This window comes from Lactuca saligna, chromosome 8 (assembly GCF_052625555.1).
Source record: "Lactuca saligna cultivar CGN05327 chromosome 8, ASM5262555v1, whole genome shotgun sequence".
Classification (NCBI taxonomy): domain Eukaryota; kingdom Viridiplantae; phylum Streptophyta; class Magnoliopsida; order Asterales; family Asteraceae; genus Lactuca; species Lactuca saligna.
In genome coordinates this window covers 215,261,010-215,281,843 of record NC_136424.1, presented here as the reverse complement: position 1 = coordinate 215,281,843, position 20,834 = coordinate 215,261,010, and the positions used below count along the sequence as shown (strand labels likewise).

Below are 20,834 nucleotides of genomic sequence, written 5' to 3'. Positions count from 1 at the left end.
CAATAATTGTGTGGGTTATAAATATACAATTTCAAAAAACCAATTTTAAACGCCTTTTTTATTGTTGAAATAAAATAAAATTTTCTAGTTTTAAACGTTTTTATAAAAAACTCCAACAAAAATTTACCTTTAAAAAAAAACTACATCGCACGCAACACACGTGTAGCTGACACCTACTACCTTGTCTTTGACCTGATAATCCACGTCAGCTTTTGGATCTTAGGGTCTTAACAACTTCAAACCATCGATTCTCTTTTTGATCTCCAGTCATAACAACTTCAAACCACTTGCAGAACCTTAATCCTACTGAATTCCAAATAACACTCTTCATCTTCAACCAGAATTCATCTCTACAGATGGATCCCCTCGCGCAAATGACCACTTCCGATCAGTCCAGGTACTTCCATTTTCGTATTTAGAATTCGATTAACTATCCGAATATACCGAAGCATGTTTGATCAAACCCTGCTTCTCAATCTAGTTAATTTCTCAGTTTTGTTTGCTTCAATTTAGAGCCAATAATTCCTCCACCACTCCTCTCTGTCGAATAAGATTGAGGTTACGAATGAAAGCTTAATTGTGGTTAATTATGGAGGTTGATGCAAATGATCGGAGAAGGATAGTAAAAATGATGCGAAGACTCTGTATATGAATTAGTTATAATAATGATTAACACACAATGTTTATGAATTTATAAGCAAATTCTATATTATCTATGCAGTTTTTTGCTGAAATCGATTTGATTGATAGTATTGGGCCAAAGATCTAAAGTTAACTGGTTCCATGTGTGGCTTTTGATTTCTATGATTGATGATCTGATTCCTTGTTTCGTTTCAGAAAATCCAATATGGTAATTGAGTTGCTTAAAGGCATTCATTTTGTTTCTTCTGTGGAGGCCATTTCTCTTGGCGTTCAAGCTGGGATTCATCCTTGGATATTATACGATATTATATCAAATGCTGCAGGAAACTCATGGTAGATTCAGTAACTATTACCATCTGAACTCATTTTTATTTTTAAGTAGCTTCATAGCTGATGTTAAAGAATTCCAAACCTTATATAAACTTTGATCTTATATCATACATCAGGTAACTTTCTTCCTTTCCAATATGCAGGGTTTTCAAGAATTACATCCCCTATCTATTACAAGGGAAGCAAATCAAGGATGATTTCCTTAACACTTCAGTTCAAGATTTGGTAACTTACCTGAATTCAGTGTTTCTAGCTTACATAGAAGGAAATGACATCTTACTTTTTCCAAATTAAATTTTGTGTACTACAGGGGACTGTTTTAGACATGGCTAAGTCCCTTATATTTCCTCTTCCACTTCTGGCTGCTGCTCATCAACAATTCCTAGCAGGTATGCTCTACATCAATAACATTATATGAATGCTCAAAATGAATAATCAGTGATGCTTGTTTGTGTTTATATTGAACAGGCTGTAGACATGGAGATGCAAATGGTCTTGATGGTTTAAAGGTTAAGATTATACTATCATCTATCTGCTATCAACCATGTCCATTCATGTCAGTATTCAGAAATTATTTTTCTGCAGGTTTGGGAAAGAGTACTTGGAGTGCAAATTAAGGATGCTGCAGATGCAGAAACTTATAATCCTGAACAATTGGCAAAAGAAATTGGTACAAAATCACAAAGACCAAATAAAATTGGTTTTATTGGTCTTGGAGCTATGGGATTTGGCATGGCAACTCATCTTGTGAAATCGAATTTCTGTGTCCAAGGATACGATGTAACACTTGTTTTCCTTCCTTTCAGTTTTTCTTTTATGTATTTAGATGAAGGGAAAATTGCAGGAAATCTCAACATACTTTTTTTCTCTTTACCAAAATAGAAAATATACTTTTTACCGACATATAGAAAGCTCAAGATTCCCTTACTGTTATGCTTTGTATGGATTATAGGTGTATAAGCCAACTTTATCTAGGTTTGAAAAGGCTGGTGGCTTGATTGGAAGCTCTCCTGCAGAAGTATCAAAAGGTAACAGAAGAGATTCATATTCAGTGGTGGATTTTAAGTTACAAAAACTCCATAGGCTTTAAATAATTATGTTAAATAGTAGGATCCTGGTTGTCAAAGTATGTGTTTTTTTTTTTTTTTTTTTTTGGCTTTCAGATGTAGAGGTTCTTATTGTCATGGTGACAAATGAAGTTCAAGCTGAAAGTGTTCTATATGGTGTTAATGGGGCTGTTTCAGGTATATCTAATTATACCCTACAGTTTTGTGATGTAAAGTCTAAACTAACCTTGTTTCTCCTTTTTGTGTAGTTCTTCTACCTGGAGCATCTATTATCCTTTCATCCACAGTTTCTCCTGCTTTTGTTAGTCGGCTTGAGCTACGGCTGCAAAGTAGGTTTTTTTTTTTTTTTTTTTACATATGGTGTGTGGCAAGGCGTTGTACTTTAAAAGCTCTACCAAGTTATAGCATTTTTCTTTCATTTCTTTCTTATTAGGACATTATACTTTGAAAAGTTACCTAATCATAGCATTATTTTATTTATTTATTTATTGTTTTTTGGTATTGGGATGACATTGCTATAGTTGGTAGATTTTTAAAGTAAAATGAGGAAGAAATGAAAGTAGGATGCTATAATAAACAAATCTATGAAAGTTTTTTCTTCTTCTTCTTTTTTTTTTTTTTGCATTTAACCCTTTTTAAAACCATGTCAAGTGTTTGTGCTTCTTTTTTGTATACATTATAATCTTTCCACCACAAACTGCAGATGAGAATAAGGGTTTGAAATTGATTGATGCCCCTGTATCTGGTGGTGTCATAAGGGCTTCTGAAGGCACACTTACGGTGTGTAAGTTAGTCTTTTTACTGAATGCATCTCACTTTTAAGCTGCATTTTTTTTCACAGGACAACTTTCTAGGGCTATTTTCTAAAAGGGCATTCACGTCTTTTGCACAAACGACAAATCGAGAACAAGTCCATGTCCCATTGACATCTGTCTTTGTTTCCAAACATTGAATTGTAAATACATTGTACAGATTATGGCATCAGGTACAGATGAAGCTCTCGAGCATGCTGGTTCAGTTCTTTCAGGTAATTTACATGTCTTGATGACATCATATATCATTCTTATTACAACTATTATGACTAATCAAAATAACTTATTTTCCTTTTTTTATTTCAATAGCATTGAGTGAGAAGCTATATGTGATAAAAGGGGGTTGTGGAGCTGGAAGGTATTACTATTTCTTACATGACTTTTCACTTCCCCTACAATCAAACTTTCTTTAATTTTGTAAACTTATTTTCTGTTGTTTAGTGGTGTAAAGATGGTGAATCAACTGCTAGCTGGAGTTCATATAGCATCAGCAGCTGAAGCAATGGCCTTTGGAGCTCGATTAGGTTTAGATACAAGAGTCTTGTTTGATGTTATAAAAAATAGTGAAGGAACATCTTGGTATGTCCTATAATTATGTTAACTAATAAACATAATGGGATTAAGTTTCCATTTTATGTGTATAATTTGTGAAAGTTTTGTTTCCATTATTACAGGATGTTTGAGAATCGAGCTCCACACATGGTGGACAATGATTATACACCCTTATCTGCACTTGATATCTTTGTGAAAGATCTGGTATGACTAATATCCATCTATTGTTCTTTTTTTTACTCAAAAAGTTGACCTTATATTCATACCTTTTGTAATCAATCATTATTTCTTTACCTCAATTTTTCAGGGTATTGTGGCTCGTGAATGTGCATCACGTAGAGTTCCACTTCACATTTCTACTGTTGCACTCCAGTTGTTTTTATCAGGTAGTTTATATGACAAAAATGATCAAAGTTATATAAATTGTTTTGATAGAACTCAAATATTTATATAACTGGAGTTTTCCATTTCTAGGTTCTGCTTCAGGGTGGGGACGCATAGATGATTCAGCTGTTGTTAAGGTAAGTTACTTAAGTCAACTTCAAATTAATGAAAGCAGATAACTATATCCTTTTATTTTGAACAGGTTTATGAGACACTAACAGGTGTCAAAGTAGAAGGAAAAGTTGCTGTGATTAGTAAAACTAAAACAACTACCTTGGCATCTCTTCCATCTGAATGGGCAGTGGATCCACTGGATGACATACGCAAACTGGATAATAACTTGAAGACTTTGGTTGTTCTTGATGATGATCCAACTGGGACTCAAACTGTCCATGATGTTGATGTTTTGACTGAATGGTGAGTATCTCACTCCTCACTTTAAAGTTTAAAGTAACATCTTCCTCTAGTTTCCAACACATCAATGTTCCAATTTTTGCAGGAATGTGGAGTCACTTGCTCAACAGTTGAGAATTAGACCCAAATGCTTTTTCATTTTAACAAACTCTCGCGCCTTAAGCTCTGATAAGGTACACCACATCCATATCCACCACCATTAATATTATTTTTCATGCAGTGTAGACTGAGTATTCTTTTTCATTCAGGCTAGTGCACTGATAACAGACATTTGTCAAAACCTGATTACTGCTGCAAAATCAGTTGGAAACAACGATTACACAGTGGTGTTACGTGGTGATTCGACATTAAGAGGTCATTTTCCTGAGGTCAGTATACAGTATAGTATACACACTTTATCGTAGCTTTTTCTTACTAAAAAAGATAAGAAACTTTTTAGAATGTATTTCCTTTTTCTTATAGGAACCAGATGCAGCTGTTTCAGTACTTGGTGAAATGGATGCTTGGATCATTTGTCCCTTTTTCTTACAAGGAGGTCGTTTCACTATTGAAGATGTACATTATGTTGCCGATTCTGATCAGTACTATACTTTAAAACCTCTTTTTTTTTTTTTTTACCACAAAATATAAATGAAAGTGTAAATCTTCAAACCTCACACTGTAAATGTCTTCTATTACACAGGCTTATTCCTGCAGGAGATACCGAGTTTGCTAAAGATGCTTCATTTGGCTATAAATCTTCAAACCTTCGTGAGGTCTTACTCTTAGCCAACTATATCCTTTTCCACTATCCATTTTAACATTTAAATACTATTAAAGTATTAAGTATTTGACATTTTTAATTATATTTGGATACCAGTGGGTTGAGGAGAAAACAAGAGGACGTATTCCAGCTAGCAGTGTTTCATCAGTCTCTATTCAGTTGTTACGTAAAGGAGGACCAACAGCTGTCTGTGAGTATCTTTGCAGTTTACAGAAGGTAAATAAATATATCAGTTTAAAATTTTTAATACTGATAAGAATTGTTTTTGTCATAGATAAAGAATTAACAACATTAATTTTTCAAGATGGATTTCCGATTTGTGACATTTTAAAGCCAAATGAACTAAAAACATTATTTTTTTGAATGCGATGTTTTTGCTGCATAAAACAGGGCTCCACGTGTATAGTTAATTCAGCTAGTGACAGAGACATGGCTGTATTTGCAGCTGGTATGGCTCAGGTACACGAAAATTCTTTTTTTTTTTTTTTTGGGAAAAAATATGTAGTTTGAATAATTTGTGCTTTCAAAATCAGGCAGAATTGAAGGGAAAACGTTTTCTGTGTCGAACTGCTGCTAGTTTTGTTTCTGCTAGGATTGGAATTATTCCAAAAGCTCCAATTTTGCCTAATGATCTTGGAATCAGTAAAGGAAAAAGTGGTGGACTCATTGTTGTGGGTTCATATGTCCCAAAAACCACAAAACAGGTCCAGTAGTTCTTAGACGAATTAATGTTAAAGTTTTAGTATTAAATAAATTATCATTACTGATTTTCCTAAAATCCACAGGTCCAAGAGCTCAAGTTGCAATGTGATCATAATCTCAGAAGCATTGAGGTGATTGAGAAGTTATACATACACCAATACACACAAACACACATACTCATTTCATCTGTTCCTGTAATTATATAGGTTTCTGTTGATAAACTTGCAATGAAGTCAGCAGAAGAGAGAGAGGAGGAAATCAGTTATGCTGCTGACATGGCAGATGTTTACCTTAGGACTGGTAAAGACACTTTAGTGATGTCCAGTCGGGAACTTATCACAGGGAAGAGTGAGTAGCTTAAGAATTTTTATTAGGGCTAAATGCAAGAAAATCATTTCTAAGTGCTAATTATTAAACTTCAGCTCCTTCTGAGAGTCTGGATATCAACTTCAAGGTCAGCTCTGGGCTGGTGGAAATAGTTAGGAGGATAAAGACAAGTCCACGCTACATTCTTGCAAAGGTATATACATATCATGTTTGAAAAACCTGAGAAAATGCTAATAAGTAATATTAACAAAGTTTTTTTTTTTGGTAGGGTGGAATTACTTCTTCAGATATTGCTACAAAAGCTTTAGAAGCAAAACGTGCAAGAATAGTTGGGCAAGCGTTGGCTGGTGTTCCTTTGTGGCAGTTGGGCCCTGAAAGTAGGCATCCAGGTGTTCCCTACATTGTTTTTCCAGGTATGTTTGGTTTACGGAATTGGAATTCCAGATTCCATTCCACTCTGTTTTGTTTCCAAATGGACACAATTCAATTCCTTCGAATTTCCTGTTTAATGGATTTCACCATTCCTGGGGGAGCGCGGAAGGAATTTAATTTTGCTCTTCCTTTTTTTTTTTTTATTAAAATACCAAAGTACCCTCATTATATATATAATGAAACAAAAACAAAAAAAAAATATATTTATGATAAACGAATTTGGAATATTTTCTTGGTTTTAGGAAATGTGGGTGACACTAAGGCTTTGGCTGAAGTGGTCAAATCTTGGGCTCGACCAGTTAGAATTTCATCAACCAAAGATCTGCTTGCTGTAAGACCATTTATACAAGCAATATAAGCCTCTCTTCTTCTTCTTTTTTTTTTTTTTTTTTTTTTTTTTTTTCATGTTATATCCCTCATTTTGGTATGTTTTTTTTTTTATATTATTATGTATATAGGATGCAGAAAAAGGAGGATATGCTGTTGGAGCATTTAATGTGTATAATCTTGAAGGGGTTGAAGCAGTTATTTCTGCAGCAGAAGAGCAAAAGAGTCCTGCTATATTACAGGTATTGGATACTTTATCTAAAACCTATACAAATATATTACTTCAACCTGACTTTATGAGACATACATTTCATAAAAATCAGAAATATTTACCTTTGCTATGATATACTATAGCAACTCTTTCTTTCTATGTGGATGTAGAATAAAAAGTTTTAGTTGAAATATGATATACAATAGACTATACCATTGTTTTTTTTTTTTTTTTTTTTCTACAGATTCATCCTAGTGCTCTAAAGCAAGGAGGAAACCCTTTGGTGGCATGCTGCATCTCTGCTGCTGAACAAGCAACTGTAAGTTTTCTCAACAAAAAAGTTATGCTCTTTGTTTAGAGGCTAGTGAATTCTTTAAAGGAAAAAGAGACTAAATCATAATGTGTATATATATATATATATATATATATATATATATATATATACATATATATATATATATATATATATATATATATATATATATATATATTCTTCAGGTGCCTATCACTGTTCATTTTGATCATGGTAATTCCAAGCAAGAACTTATGGAAGTTCTCGAGTTGGTAAGTCTGCCTCTTAAATTTGGACAAATTTTTTTTTATTCAATTCATCCACTACATTATAATCTTTACAACTTTATGTTTATTTATTTAATTTCTGAATTCATACACAGGGAGTTGACTCGGTCATGGTAGATGGTTCACACCTACCCTTGAAGAAGAATATCTCATACACAAAATACATTTCATCATTAGCACATGCAAAGGGAATGACAGTGGAAGCTGAATTAGGCAGATTATCTGGAACCGAAGATGATTTGACTGTAGAAGACTATGATGCAAAGTTGACCGATGTAAATCAGGTCAACACTTATTATTATTATTTTTTTTTTATGTCCTAACTTTGTTGATAAGAAGAAAAAAAAACATGGGTTTAATCTTTGCCCCATATGAATTATAGGCTCAAGAGTTCATTGATGAGACTGGTATTGATGCTCTAGCAGTGTGTATTGGTAATGTTCACGGGAAGTACCCTGCAAGTGGGCCAAAGCTTCGGCTTAAGTTACTTAAGGTAGAGGAGGGTATTTATGTCTTTTCACCTCATGGGCTGTTCAATTAGCAGCTTGGTGATTCCATCTTTTTTTTTTTTTTTTTTTTTTTTTGAGCAGGAGTTATATGACTTAGCTTCAAAGAATGGAGTGTTTCTTGTTCTTCATGGAGCCTCTGGATTGCCTAAAGAACTTGTCCAGGTATATATATGATTTTCCAATTTGGTGTTTTATATTATTAAGTTTTATGATGTATAGGAATGCATAGAGCTGGGAGTTAGGAAGTTCAATGTGAACACTGAAGTGAGAAAAGCTTACATGGAGATTTTGAAAAGCCCTGAGGCTCATTCAGACCTTGTCCATGTCATGGCTGCTGCTAAAGAAGCCATGAAAGCTGTGGTTGCAGAGAAGATGCAATTGTTTGGTTCAGCAGGAAAAGCCACCTAATTAATTAACCATCCATCTTTTCAACATATTGATTTCACATGAAGAACACTGTATTGAATATTATTTTATATTTATTTATTGAACACTGTATTGCCAACAAATTCAATCCATTGGATATCGACTCTATTATATCCAACGTATGTGATTACATCCATCCAACATCAATGCAATCCGAATCCCATTACAACAAACCAAAATATAAAGTCTTATTTATAATAAAAATCATACCATTCAAAATACACACATCAAAGTTAGTAGTCTAATTAAAACACTTCGAATTTCACATAATTCAAAATAAAACGTACATTTCAAATTTCAATCATAATACCAACTAGGAGGTCCCATAGCTTCCCCCTTTTTGTATTCTTCCGTTTCCGTGAACATGTGTATCTCATCTTCTACAAATACTTTTGAAAACCATTTGTACTTATCCGAATGTCCGGATCACTAACATAGGCTAATTGGCGTGATGCTACAAGTCTAATCTCTACTAATTAACATGACAAACCATAAACATCGTTTTTGAATTCAAATAAATAAATAATTGTAATAAACGTTGAAGTAACAGCTTATGCATTACCAACATTGTCTCAAAGTTGAAACATTTTGTGGTCTCTCACTTACAAACTAATGTTAAAAAAAGTTAAAAAAACTAAAGTTTGAAATGATAGCGGATCTTACTTGCCAATTTGAACAAGCTATTATAATAAAACTCAATGATCTTGAAGTTACAAGGATTAGTTATTCATGTAGGATCGTGCTTGGATTGTTTTTGGGTAAGACCGGGGTAGGATCGGATCGTAAGATCGTACCTATTTATTATTATTATTATTATTTTTAAAATTATTCTAATTTTTTTTTCTTGGACCAAATAAGTGAATTGAATTTGAATCTTAGAAATCATTTTTGAATTGTTTATTGTTAAATGATGTATTAAAGATGTATTTTTCAAGTTTTAAAATATTTATTGTTAACTAAATAGTAGACTGATGAATAAATATGTATATTTTTATATTTTAAATTATTTTTAGTTGGATTTTATTTTATATATGATTCTGATCTTGATAACTTTGGTTTGAGCTTGAAACCGGATACCAAAGCTTTACCCAACGAGCCATCAAAGGTGTTGGTATCAATGCATTCTATTTGTTATTTCTTTTCGTTACTGTATTATAATTTTAACTTCATTTGTTAAACTATTGTATAAATAATAAAATTACTTTGTTTATAAATCTTGATACATGCTGGTAATTTTTTCCTCTATACTAAACAATTCAATAAAGGTTCACTTAATTTACAATTTAAAAAGTATATCTCTATAAAATTGGACTGCTTCTTTAGTAACAAAATTATTAAAAATTAGTTTGGACATTTTATACAATCTCTTATTATTTAAAACAACGTTAAATGTTTTGAAAATGGTCTAACAAACCTACTTCATTTTTTAAACATATTGTTAGTTACAGAAAATAACGAATCAACATTTGTAAATGATTTTTCAAATATCAAACATTGGATGTTCTGAGAAAAAACATACCTAGTTCTCGGGCATGGTTGGATAGGCTTCGTGGAATGGCCATTTTTATGGAGTTAGAAGTTTAGCAAACAACAACGATGAGGACAACAATAACAAGAGACAAGAAATGTCTGATAAGATTCAATATTGAAGGACCTCGTTGTTATTTATAATTGTTAGAGGATTCATATCGTAAATATACAAATGTTAGTTAGATTCAGTTGGATTCTCTTTCTTCTTTGTATATGTAATTGTAACACCCGTTTTCCTAGAAGAGATCAGTTGAGCACTTGAGGGACAAATGTAAGGTTTTTGGGTAAAACCTGTTGCCACGACTTGGTGAATGGAGTGCCACGACGTGGCCTTGGGTTACAAGAAGCGCGCATCTAATGATCACCACGACGTAGCAAGAGGGATGCTACAATGTGGCAGCTGATGCAACCCAAACCCACAATTTTTAAGGTTTTCTCCATATTTAAGGACCTTAATTTTGGGGTTAAGTCATTCTCTTCAGCCTCCACTCTCTTATCTCGAAAACCCAACCCACATTTGAGTGTTCTCGGTGTGGTTGTGGTGTTGTTAAGTGTTAAGCCTTGGATTGCAACTTGAAGAAGAAGAAGGTGCCTTTTGAGCAAAGATCCAAGAAGAAAACATCATCACCACCTTCTTGCACACCTTTTGGACTTTTATAAGCCCCAAGTTTCTACCTTTATGTGTCATTCTTCTAGATCTAGTGTTATAAGCTTGTTCTTCATGATTCAAGGTGGTTTGAGTGGATGGATTCCATAAAGTTGGCAACTTTATGGATCCTTGAGGCCCATTTATGGGTATATGTTCCCGATCTAATGATCTATGAAGTCCTTGGTCTTAAGCAAGAGTTTTAGAGCTCATTTCTTTTATTAGTAACCTAGTTTGGAAAAGACATGCATTGGACATGCATGTCCATAAAGCAACGAGTTCTATGATGTAGTTGGATGATAGAAAGAATCATGGAATGTATGAATGAATGGATTGAAGGATTAAACACTGAATGAAGAATATGACAATCTGCCAGTAACTACGTTCATGGAAAAGGGCTTGCCACGACGTGGTGATACTCTACATCGCGACTATCTTGTCTTGGCATGACCATGACTTGGACTAGAGGTCTCCACATCATGGTGAGTGTTGAATTGGTTAGCCGTTGACTTTTATTGACCATTGACTTTTGACCAGTTTGACCTTTGGTGAAACTTGAAGGAATTGGGTTATTGATTAAGGATCTATAGTTGTGTGGTGCTAGTCAGTTTGCGAAAGCAATTAGTAGAGGGAGTGAGTGTGTTGTTGAGTTCCTTGGGTCTTCGATTCATGTGAGTTTCCTCACTATACTATGTGTTACATGATATATCCTTGTATGTTAGGATATATGAGTAGTAGTATGCTGGTTAGAGTACCAGGGGTTGGTGATCGTCTAGTTCAGTGCTCTAGGGATGTATATAGTCATGCCGGATAGCTTGAGAACTCTTGATATAGGAACTCTTGCATGTTACTTATTTGGTTGTGGCTCTAGAGTGGGATCACCTATTCGACTGTCTATCTTACCTCGGATTACATATAGTTATGCATGCATTCCTGCTCTTATGGTGGTGTGTGGTATTTTAGGGGAACTCACTAATCTTTGGCTTACATATGTGGATTAAACGTTTTTCAGGTACCATTGGTGATCGCGGGAAGGTGAAAGTGTGATTGTACATACTCATCAACAACATTGGAGATTCCGCATTTATTACATTACTTTGATTTTCAAACAATTGTGCTTTGGAATAAATGAGTTTTCTTAACTTGAGTTTTTATAAAAATAGTGTTTTACTTTAACTAAAAATGAAAATTTTGTTGTGAAAAATGGGATGTTACAAGTTGGTATTAGAGCGTTGGTTTGACAGATTTGGGGGAACACTTATGTGAATCCGAACTTAAACTAGGATCCAAGGATTTTCACAAAATGTTTTCAAAAAAGAAATTTTAATAAAACGGTTATGTTGGAGACATGGGCTCGGTCAATTGTCATGTTGTTGTTTGATTGTTGGCTTGGGATTTAACATAAGCTTCTTCATAATACTATGTTGCATCATAAGCTCCTTCATCTATGTCGGTGCTAGTCGGTACGACGCTTTCGCTATTGGTGTGGTTCATGGAAACAAGTCGATACGAAATTCTACTTTTCTATCAATGGGTAGTCCAGGAAGATCTTCTAGAAATACTTCCAGAAAGTCACGTACCATTGGTATCTTTTGTATTTCCTTCTTCTATTTCTTCGCACCGATCACAAATGCCTGATATGATGCACATCCATTGGCCAAACAATTTCTGGCTTTCATCATGGAGATGATTCCAAAATTCACTCTGCGTTTGTCCCCGTATACCATAAATGGTTCTCTTCCAGGAGGGTTTACTCTTACCATCGATGATTCCAAGCTACAATTGTGGGTAAGGGGGCAAGTCTTCTTTCTACATAGTATCTCAGCATCGTTTTCACTAAGCCAATCCATTCCTAATACTATGTCGAAGCCGTTTAACTCAATAGGCAATAGTTCCTTGCGAAACTTATTCCCATTCAAGTCAATGATGATGTTTTTCATGCGATGGCTAATAGGTATAAACTTGCCACTAGTAGCCTCGACTATTAGAGCATTATCTAGTCTATCTACAACCAAAGTTAGTCTTCTACCAAATTTATGCGAAATAAAGGAGTAGTTGGTTCCAGAATCAAAAAATATATTGGCAGGAAAATCGTTTACTAGAAATATACCTGAAGCGACATCTGCTTCCTCCCTTGCTGCTTCCAGAGTCATCTGGAATGCTCTCGCCTTTGGCTTTGGCAGCACATTTGTCTTTGTAGGTTTATTTTTCTGTGGGCAGTTTATTTGGATGTACCCTGGTTCCCTACACTTGTAGCACAAGCTTTGAGAAAGCAGGTAGTTATTAGAATAGTGACCAGTCTTGCCACACTTGTAGCCGGTCACCTCTCCATTACATTTCTCGAAATGCTTCTTCTTGCATTTCTCACATCACTTGGCTTCATTATTGCCCCCAAATCTCCTGTCTTTGGAATTTAAAAATATACTCTTCTTATTAGGTCTAGAAGATCCCTAAAACTTCATTTTCTTTCCAACTTCAACCTTGTTGGAGGCTCTGCCTTTGATCATTTCTTTAACAGACTTAGCAGCCCAGATGGCCGCCTCAAGAGTAGGTGCCTGGCGTATTGGTACGGTGTACTCCCATGGTAGTCCCTTTGCATAATTATCGATTTTTGTTAGCTTGTCAGGGACGATGCACAAAGTAAACTCCATCTTTTCCGTGAAGGCATTGGTATACTCATCAACGGACATGTTGTCCTTTTTCAATGTCAAAAACTGGTTCTCTAGCTCTAGCATGTTTTGGACTGAGAAGAACTTGTGTTCAAAGTGTACCAAGAATTCTGCACATGTCAGTTGTAGTGGATTATTGGGGCTTATGGTCTTTCGCAAAGTGTTCCACCAACAAACAACCCTACCCCTAAATTGACGCACAACATAAGTGGTATGTAGCTTGCCCTTCCAACCACATGTTATGAAAGCTAACTCTATCTTAGATATCCAATCCATAACTCTGATTGGATCTTCTTTCCCAATAAAAGTTGATGGTTTGCAAGTCGTAATGTCTTTATACTTTCATCCATTCCTTTCACTCATCCTGTTTATTTTTGTTAACCACTTGTGGTTTGGCTTGATTAACGGTTCTATTATAATTTCCTTCTTCTGACTATTCCTCATTCAGTTCAGGTTGCACAACTGGTATAGTAGGTTCATCCCTATTCTCCTTGACTAGATGCCTTGTCTCATCCATTTGTTGATCTAGCATGACCTATATCATTGCCTAAACTCCTACCATTGTGATAGGTTCTGATGCAGGTGCGGCAACTCGTGCATGCTCAGGCTCAGGCTGTTGGTTTCCATTACCATTTCCCAATCCACTACGAGTTCTCACCATGAAATTCTGTATGCCAAAGCAGTCGTTCAGCGTACTAGGATACGAGTATATATGATAGGGAAGGTTTTAGTTATGTATACCCTCCTTATTACTCCAAAAAGTTACATGTCGGTTCTAATACAATAACTAAACATTTAGAATCCTGAACACATAAAATTTCTTAAATTATGGTCGGTAATAGACCTTAAGTCTAACCAAGTAATAACAATTTAGGTAGGCAACCTAAATCAAGCTATATTACAAATCATTTAGCATATAACTGCAAATTATACATCTTATCCTAAAGTAAGCTAGTACTTTGGGTCAATTTAGGTATACAACCTAGAATGTTTTAGACACACATCTCACCATCATCACTTAGCGTTCTAAGTTTAAGTATAGAATTTACCAAAATTGCTAATTCACTTACACATATGTTTTGATACCAACTGTGACATCCCAATTTCACGGTCAGACAAGACCGATTTGTTTATGCTTATTTAAATCAGAGTACTCTTTTAAAAAGAGTAATAGTGCAGAATTTGTTCCCCAAAACATGACAATATCATTATAAAAGCATTTCTGAGGAAATGTATTTATATTTAAAAACCTTGGGATGTCATGGTCAATACAACAACATAAGCATAAATATAATATTACAGGCCTTACAATAGTTTATTATTCTAATGGCCTCTTTTCCTTTAAATCTCTTTCCGAATTTAAACTCGTCACACTTGTGCTCTTATGCCGCTACCTGTGATACAAAGAAACTGAGTGGGCCAGGATTGGGAAATCCTAGTAAGCACATAGGGTTTCAACCCACAATAATATAATTAATTTATTTTAATTACACATTTCACCATAAACAAAGATACCCATTCCCGTTACTCTTAGTCTCCGATTCTATAATGATGATCTCAAGAGACCACCTGTGAGCGACGATAGACATTGTTGCCTCAGGGATTCCTTAGCAATATATGTCAATAAGACAACCATGTGGGGATAGAGTACACCGAATGAACATACCATTCATTAAAACCTACAGGTTGCAAGTCTGCTAGTGTTCCCACTGGACTGTCTAGAATATTCCATGGTCGTCATCTATACTATGTTAGATGATAATTCACCATTGGTACAATAGTACTTGAACGCCATCACTCTTTTATTATTTCAAATTTTACCACTCATCACTACTCAATATGTTTAAGATATGATAAAATAAATAATTTAGTATTTTATTAAAAACCGGGTTCAACCAAGTAAGCCAGATAGAACACAAGTATTGTAAATACAATTAATAAACATATATATCATTTAAGCAGATTAATACTTGTATCTATGTGTAAGATGAAAGTAATTATGCACTCACTTGTTAAAGGTGAATGATTGATTGGAAAGTTAGTTATTTGTCTAACGCCATAGCTTTCCCTTTTAAATGACAAAAATTTCTGGAAAAAATTCGGAAAGTTGCAGAATTTTTTTTGACTATGAATACTTCTTTTTATCGGGCTCTTTGATGCTTCAGCGCCTCGCTAAAGTGTTCAAAAACTTAGAATGTTCGGGGCTGGGGGTGCAAGAAGGTTTCCAAAGAAAGTGATGTGAATTGTGTATGTTTGTATGGTATCCTCCATACAATCCATTGCTTAGTCATTTTAAATATATTGTCACGTTATCCCATAATATTGACACTTAATATAATTATACGATTACTTCCTATCCAATTGACACATGCCTAATTTCTTTCTTTTGACTAAATTTCTCAATTCTTATTGTCTTATACATATGATGCATGGAGTACACAAGTTTCTTTTTAATTGCTTTCACATACAAGAAAGTTTATTCTTATTTTCTTTAATTTTTATGATCCATTTACTAATTAAACGGTGTATATGTTTTTTTCTTTCTTTTTAAACAAATAATATTTACACATATTTTTATAATATAAACATTTTATTGGTTGGTTACGATATATGTGTAATTTATAGAATAATTCACAACTTTTATATATATATATATATATATATATATATATATATATATATATATATATATATCCAAATTTCCAATTAGTATTATCTTTGTATCTGAAATTAAAGTATGTAATGATATTATTTTATGAAAATCAGAATTTAACAATTGATAACTAACATCGAAAATATAACTAATAATTATTGTCGAAAAATGGGTGTAATGTAACATCCACAAAATTCATGAGAAATTTGAACTTTTTAAAACATATCCACAATCATCATTGTTTACAATTTTGTTTTCAAAACAGGTTTAATATAAGAGTTTTTTCCAAAATCATAAATCAAAACACGATGAGGTGCACGATCACGTCTCCACCTTCCCGTGATCATATGAAGTACTTGAAACATAACCCAAAACTGTAAGCCTAAAGCTTGGTGAGTTTCCTCCAAAGTACCAATACACAAGCAAATAACACATATACAATAACAACATACTATGGGTCCAATTAACCATCAAGTTGGAATATCTCAGACCCTCAACCATCGGGTTGGAATGCCAACATACTATGGGTCCAATCATCTTCAGGATGGAATACCCTCGGGCCCATTCGACCATTGGGTTGGTATGCCTTGACCTGTTGGCTTACACATAAAGCAATGAAGCCTCAACTACTGACCAAATATGTGGACATATAACAAATAATCATATAAAGTCTACAACCAGTCAAACAGATCTACATATCAATAAGCATAGCATCATCCTATATATTAGGATACCCATCTAACAGATCACTAAGGCATAATAACATGTATAACCAGATATAATCCAATGGGCCGACATTGGTGTCTTCGACCCGCAAAAACTGTGAGGAAAACTTACATTGTAAATGAACATAACTGATGAGGCCCGATTCTGAATCTCAACTCTCTAAATGATACCTATTTCCACCAAATGACCAATTCCATTAAAATCCAATAATACCCAAAATTCCCTCAAGGTCAAACTTGGTCAAAGTCAACTGGTCAAACCCACTAAGTCAATCCATCCGAGTCAACTCAATAAGGCTGACCTATGAGAGTACGCAGGGTGTACTACGGAGGTACGCTTAGCGTACATGAAGCCTCACATTGACGACCATCAGGGTGGTTTACCGAGTATGCGGGTCGTACCCTCGCAAACCCAAAACTTCATTAAGTGCTTGTGGCTTAAGCACTCAAGTCCATACTCCACATCCACAGTCCAAATGTACTCTAGAGTCATAAAGTTTCCAACTTTATGACTTTACAAGTCCACAGAGTGCTTAACACAAGGTCTAATCCATTAAGACTTTCTACAAGTGTATACGTGTGCGAGATTATCCGAGATATCCGAGGTGAGTCTTCTCACTATACTGTACCTAAAAGGGTACTTATGTGTGACCGGAAGGTCTTATATGCTATTGGATGTATGTGCTATATATTGTTATGTGATATGTATGTGCTATATGTTGTTATGTGATATGTATGTGTTATGTATGTTATGTATGATAAGGACCGGAAGGTCAAGATGACATGGACCGGAAGGTCAGGAGGTTACGGACCGGAAGGTCGATACGGGTAGGACTAGAAGGTCTACCGTGATTCAGGATGGAAGTCCCTTGAGACACCTAGATCGGAAGATCTCACAGAGTTATGGCCTGGGAAGGCGTATGTGTTGTATGTGGTATTTTGGGGAACTCACTAAGCATTTATGCTTACAATTGTTGTGTTATGTGTTTCAGGTACTAGCGAGGATCGCGGGAAGGCGCCGACATGATCCGTACACACTTATAGAGATTATGTTTGAGATTCTAGGAATTGTTTTGTTATGATAACATTGGATACATTATGTTTGACATTGTTTCGATGATTAAAAGTATTAATTAAAAATGAAAAATTGTTTTGAAAATTCACGTCATTACAGTTTGAGATTTACGGTCGCTACACTTTTGGTTAAGATAATCTATCTTAAATAATCTTTTTATTTTTAACATTTATGTTATCCATATTTATTAAGTTTGTTTTAAAATAAATTTTTACATAAATATTATATTTCCATGAATATAATACATCTACTCGAATAATTCTTTTTCACTTATTCATAAAAGGTCACAATTATCGACCGATGTAAATACTGATTTTATAATTATGCCAAGCAGGAAATGCGGGAGTTACAATTACCTCCCCCTTAGGATGATTTCGTCTCAGAATCATGTATCAACAAACAGATGCATATAGCGAATTCTTGTGTCACTATCTATCTCCCAAGTGAGGTTCGGCCCATTCGTATGTTTCCATCGCACTGGTACTAATTCAACCATTTTACGTCGCAACTTTTTCGTCTTATGGTTAATAATTGCTTCAGGATCTTCAACAAATCATTTGTTCTCATTGATTCTTAATTTCGAAAGTGGAATCATATCGGGTTCCAAACCCAAGAAATTTATCAAATAAAAAACATGAAATGTGTTATGGATACCTTCCAGTTCAGCTGGAAACTCCAACTTGTAAGCTTGGTTTCCTACTCTCTGAAGCACTTTAAATGGTCTAATGAACCTTGGTCTCAGCTTCCCCCGCTTTACAAATCTGATAAGTCCCTTCCATAGAGAGACTTTGAGCAATACCTAATCTCTAACTTCAAAGGTTATTGGTCGTTGCTTCTTATCTGCATAACTGTTTTGATGATTTTGAGTTGCTAACATTCTGTCTCTGATCACCTTTAATTTCTCGGCAGTCTGATGGACAATCTCAGGACCCATAAACTGATTTTCTCCATCTTCAAGCCAACAAGATGTGTAACACCCGATTCCTGGTACGTATTTAGACTCAAGCCTTTTGTACTTTTTCTCTAGGACTCGACGAGTTGGAGGCCCAAATCGTCGAGTAGACTCGACATTATGCGGGGGTTTTAGTGACCCACTCGACGAGTCGGGGGACCGATTCGACGAGTAGAAGCTGTCCGGATTAAACCCTAATATTTAGGGTTTGCGCCCTATTTAAATGGCTTATCGCATCCCAAACTAGCCTCCATCGTCCCTCTCATTTCCAGAAGACCCTAACTCGGAATCCTAAGCCTTTATTGAGTGTTCTTGAGCTTTTTGGTACCTTTTTGTGTGTATTTGAAGTTGGAAAATGAGAAGGAAGCTTGGGAGATCAAGGGAGAGCAAGTAGATCATGAAGTCTTGGCATATTTCCTACTCATTTGAGGTATAAAACTGATACCTTGGTTGTTCATTACTTAGATCTTGATTTGGGGCTATTTTCTACCTTTTTCTAAGCTTTAATGAAGCTATACTCGGATTTATGCGTCTATTTGGGGTTGTACTTCATATTTGGAACTATTGAGGGTTCCCATGGCATAAATGTGCCAACTTTATGGCCATGGGAGACCCATGCAACATATAAACCCCTTTTGATGGATTTTTGAGCCAAAAACACCATGAATGGACTTCAAGTTCATAGCTTTACGTATAATATGGACCCTAGGAGGTCAAATCTATGGTTTGCGTGTATTTAGACCGATTAAAATTGACTGTATAGTTTGGGAAAAAGAGGGACTCGACGAGTCGTTCATGGGACTCGGCGAGTCAGGACATATTTTCCATCAAATCCTTTCTATTGTCGACCAGATGCTAGGATTGAAGATCCCTTAATTTTCTAGGCTCATTAGGGACCTGTAAATCATAGAACTCGATGAGTGTATGAGCTAACTTGGCAAGTTCAAGGCAATGTCCCAACCACTTGAAGACGAACTCGACAAGTTCAAGGACAAATTGGCGAGTCATAGACTAAACACCTTCATATGGATGAAGATGAACTCGGCGAGTTCAAGGATGAACTCGGCGAGTCAGTTGAAGAAGGTCCCGATGTTTATTGAAGGGGAACTCGCCGAGCTCTTGCTACACTCGATGAGTAGGGATGGGATTGTAGCATTTTGTGGACGTCGGGACTCGATGAGTTGGTGAACCAACTCGGCAAGTCTGGTCAACCAGATGTTGACTTTGACCAAAAGTTGACTTTGACCAGGGTTTTGACCTTGACTTTGGCTTTGACTTGAGTGACCCTTGTAAGGGTTATGAATATGAAATAGTAATGTATAGAGGATGTTGTGTAGGGATTAAGGAGTCGAGAAGAGTTGATTTCCATACCAAGGACAGTGCAAACACTACACGACTTCAAGGTGATTTACCTTTCAGTAGAAGTGGGTCTAAGGCACCAAGGCGGACCCACTAGTAGTTGATTATAGTTGAGATGATTGTCTTTGTGATAATTTTCTGGCTTGCTACTACCTGATGTGTTCTATGTGCCAGTATGATATGCTATATGTGATAGTGGTAGTAGGAGGGGAATAGTCCCATGATTCGGTCGTTAGGACCGAAGGGTAGGTAGGACGCCCCATATATGTCTGAAAACATGATTATGGTATGTTATTATGTCATAGTAGTAGGGGTGAAATAATCCCCATGACCGGGTGAGATAGACTAGAGGGTAGGCAGGCACCCCAGAATGGCCTGACACAGGTAGGTTAGCACCCCAGAATGGCTTGACATGGGTAGATCAGCACCCTAGAACGGTTTGACATGGGTATGTCGGGCACCCCATAATTACCCGATTGTATGTATGATTGTATGGTATGTGGTATGATGGGGGAACTCACTAAGCTTTGTGCTTACGGTTTCAGTTTTGGTTTCAGGTACCTCTTCATCTAAGGGGAAGGAGTCGGCAGGATAGCAGCACATCGCACACACATGATTCCACATTTGAGAACCCTGGGATTGTACTATGACATTATACTATTTGACATTTTGGTTTTTGAGACATGTAAGTATGGTTTTTCGTTTGATGTGATATTAGTACTGTTGTTCCTCAAACAATTTTACATGT

General features: G+C 35.4%; 1 protein-coding gene across 1 annotated transcript; it reads left to right on the top strand.

The window, feature by feature from the left end:
* The first annotated feature begins 239 nt into the window (after nucleotides 1-239).
* On the top strand, nucleotides 240-8,595 carry LOC145009168 (ketose-bisphosphate aldolase class-II family protein). Its single transcript, XM_078967844.1, has 36 exons — nucleotides 240-397; nucleotides 838-975; nucleotides 1,116-1,197; nucleotides 1,283-1,361; nucleotides 1,441-1,481; nucleotides 1,558-1,752; nucleotides 1,925-2,000; nucleotides 2,136-2,216; nucleotides 2,288-2,368; nucleotides 2,743-2,819; nucleotides 3,012-3,066; nucleotides 3,161-3,209; nucleotides 3,293-3,430; nucleotides 3,526-3,607; nucleotides 3,711-3,789; nucleotides 3,878-3,924; nucleotides 3,990-4,204; nucleotides 4,287-4,374; nucleotides 4,450-4,569; nucleotides 4,664-4,782; nucleotides 4,884-4,956; nucleotides 5,061-5,180; nucleotides 5,355-5,423; nucleotides 5,498-5,668; nucleotides 5,750-5,797; nucleotides 5,873-6,014; nucleotides 6,089-6,186; nucleotides 6,262-6,406; nucleotides 6,668-6,756; nucleotides 6,884-6,994; nucleotides 7,208-7,282; nucleotides 7,462-7,527; nucleotides 7,638-7,826; nucleotides 7,925-8,035; nucleotides 8,133-8,213; nucleotides 8,271-8,595. Exons 1-36 carry the CDS (start codon nucleotides 357-359, stop codon nucleotides 8,457-8,459), a joined length of 3,660 nt encoding a protein of 1,219 aa, XP_078823970.1. The 5' UTR covers nucleotides 240-356; the 3' UTR covers nucleotides 8,460-8,595.
* The last annotated feature ends 12,239 nt before the right edge of the window (nucleotides 8,596-20,834 follow it).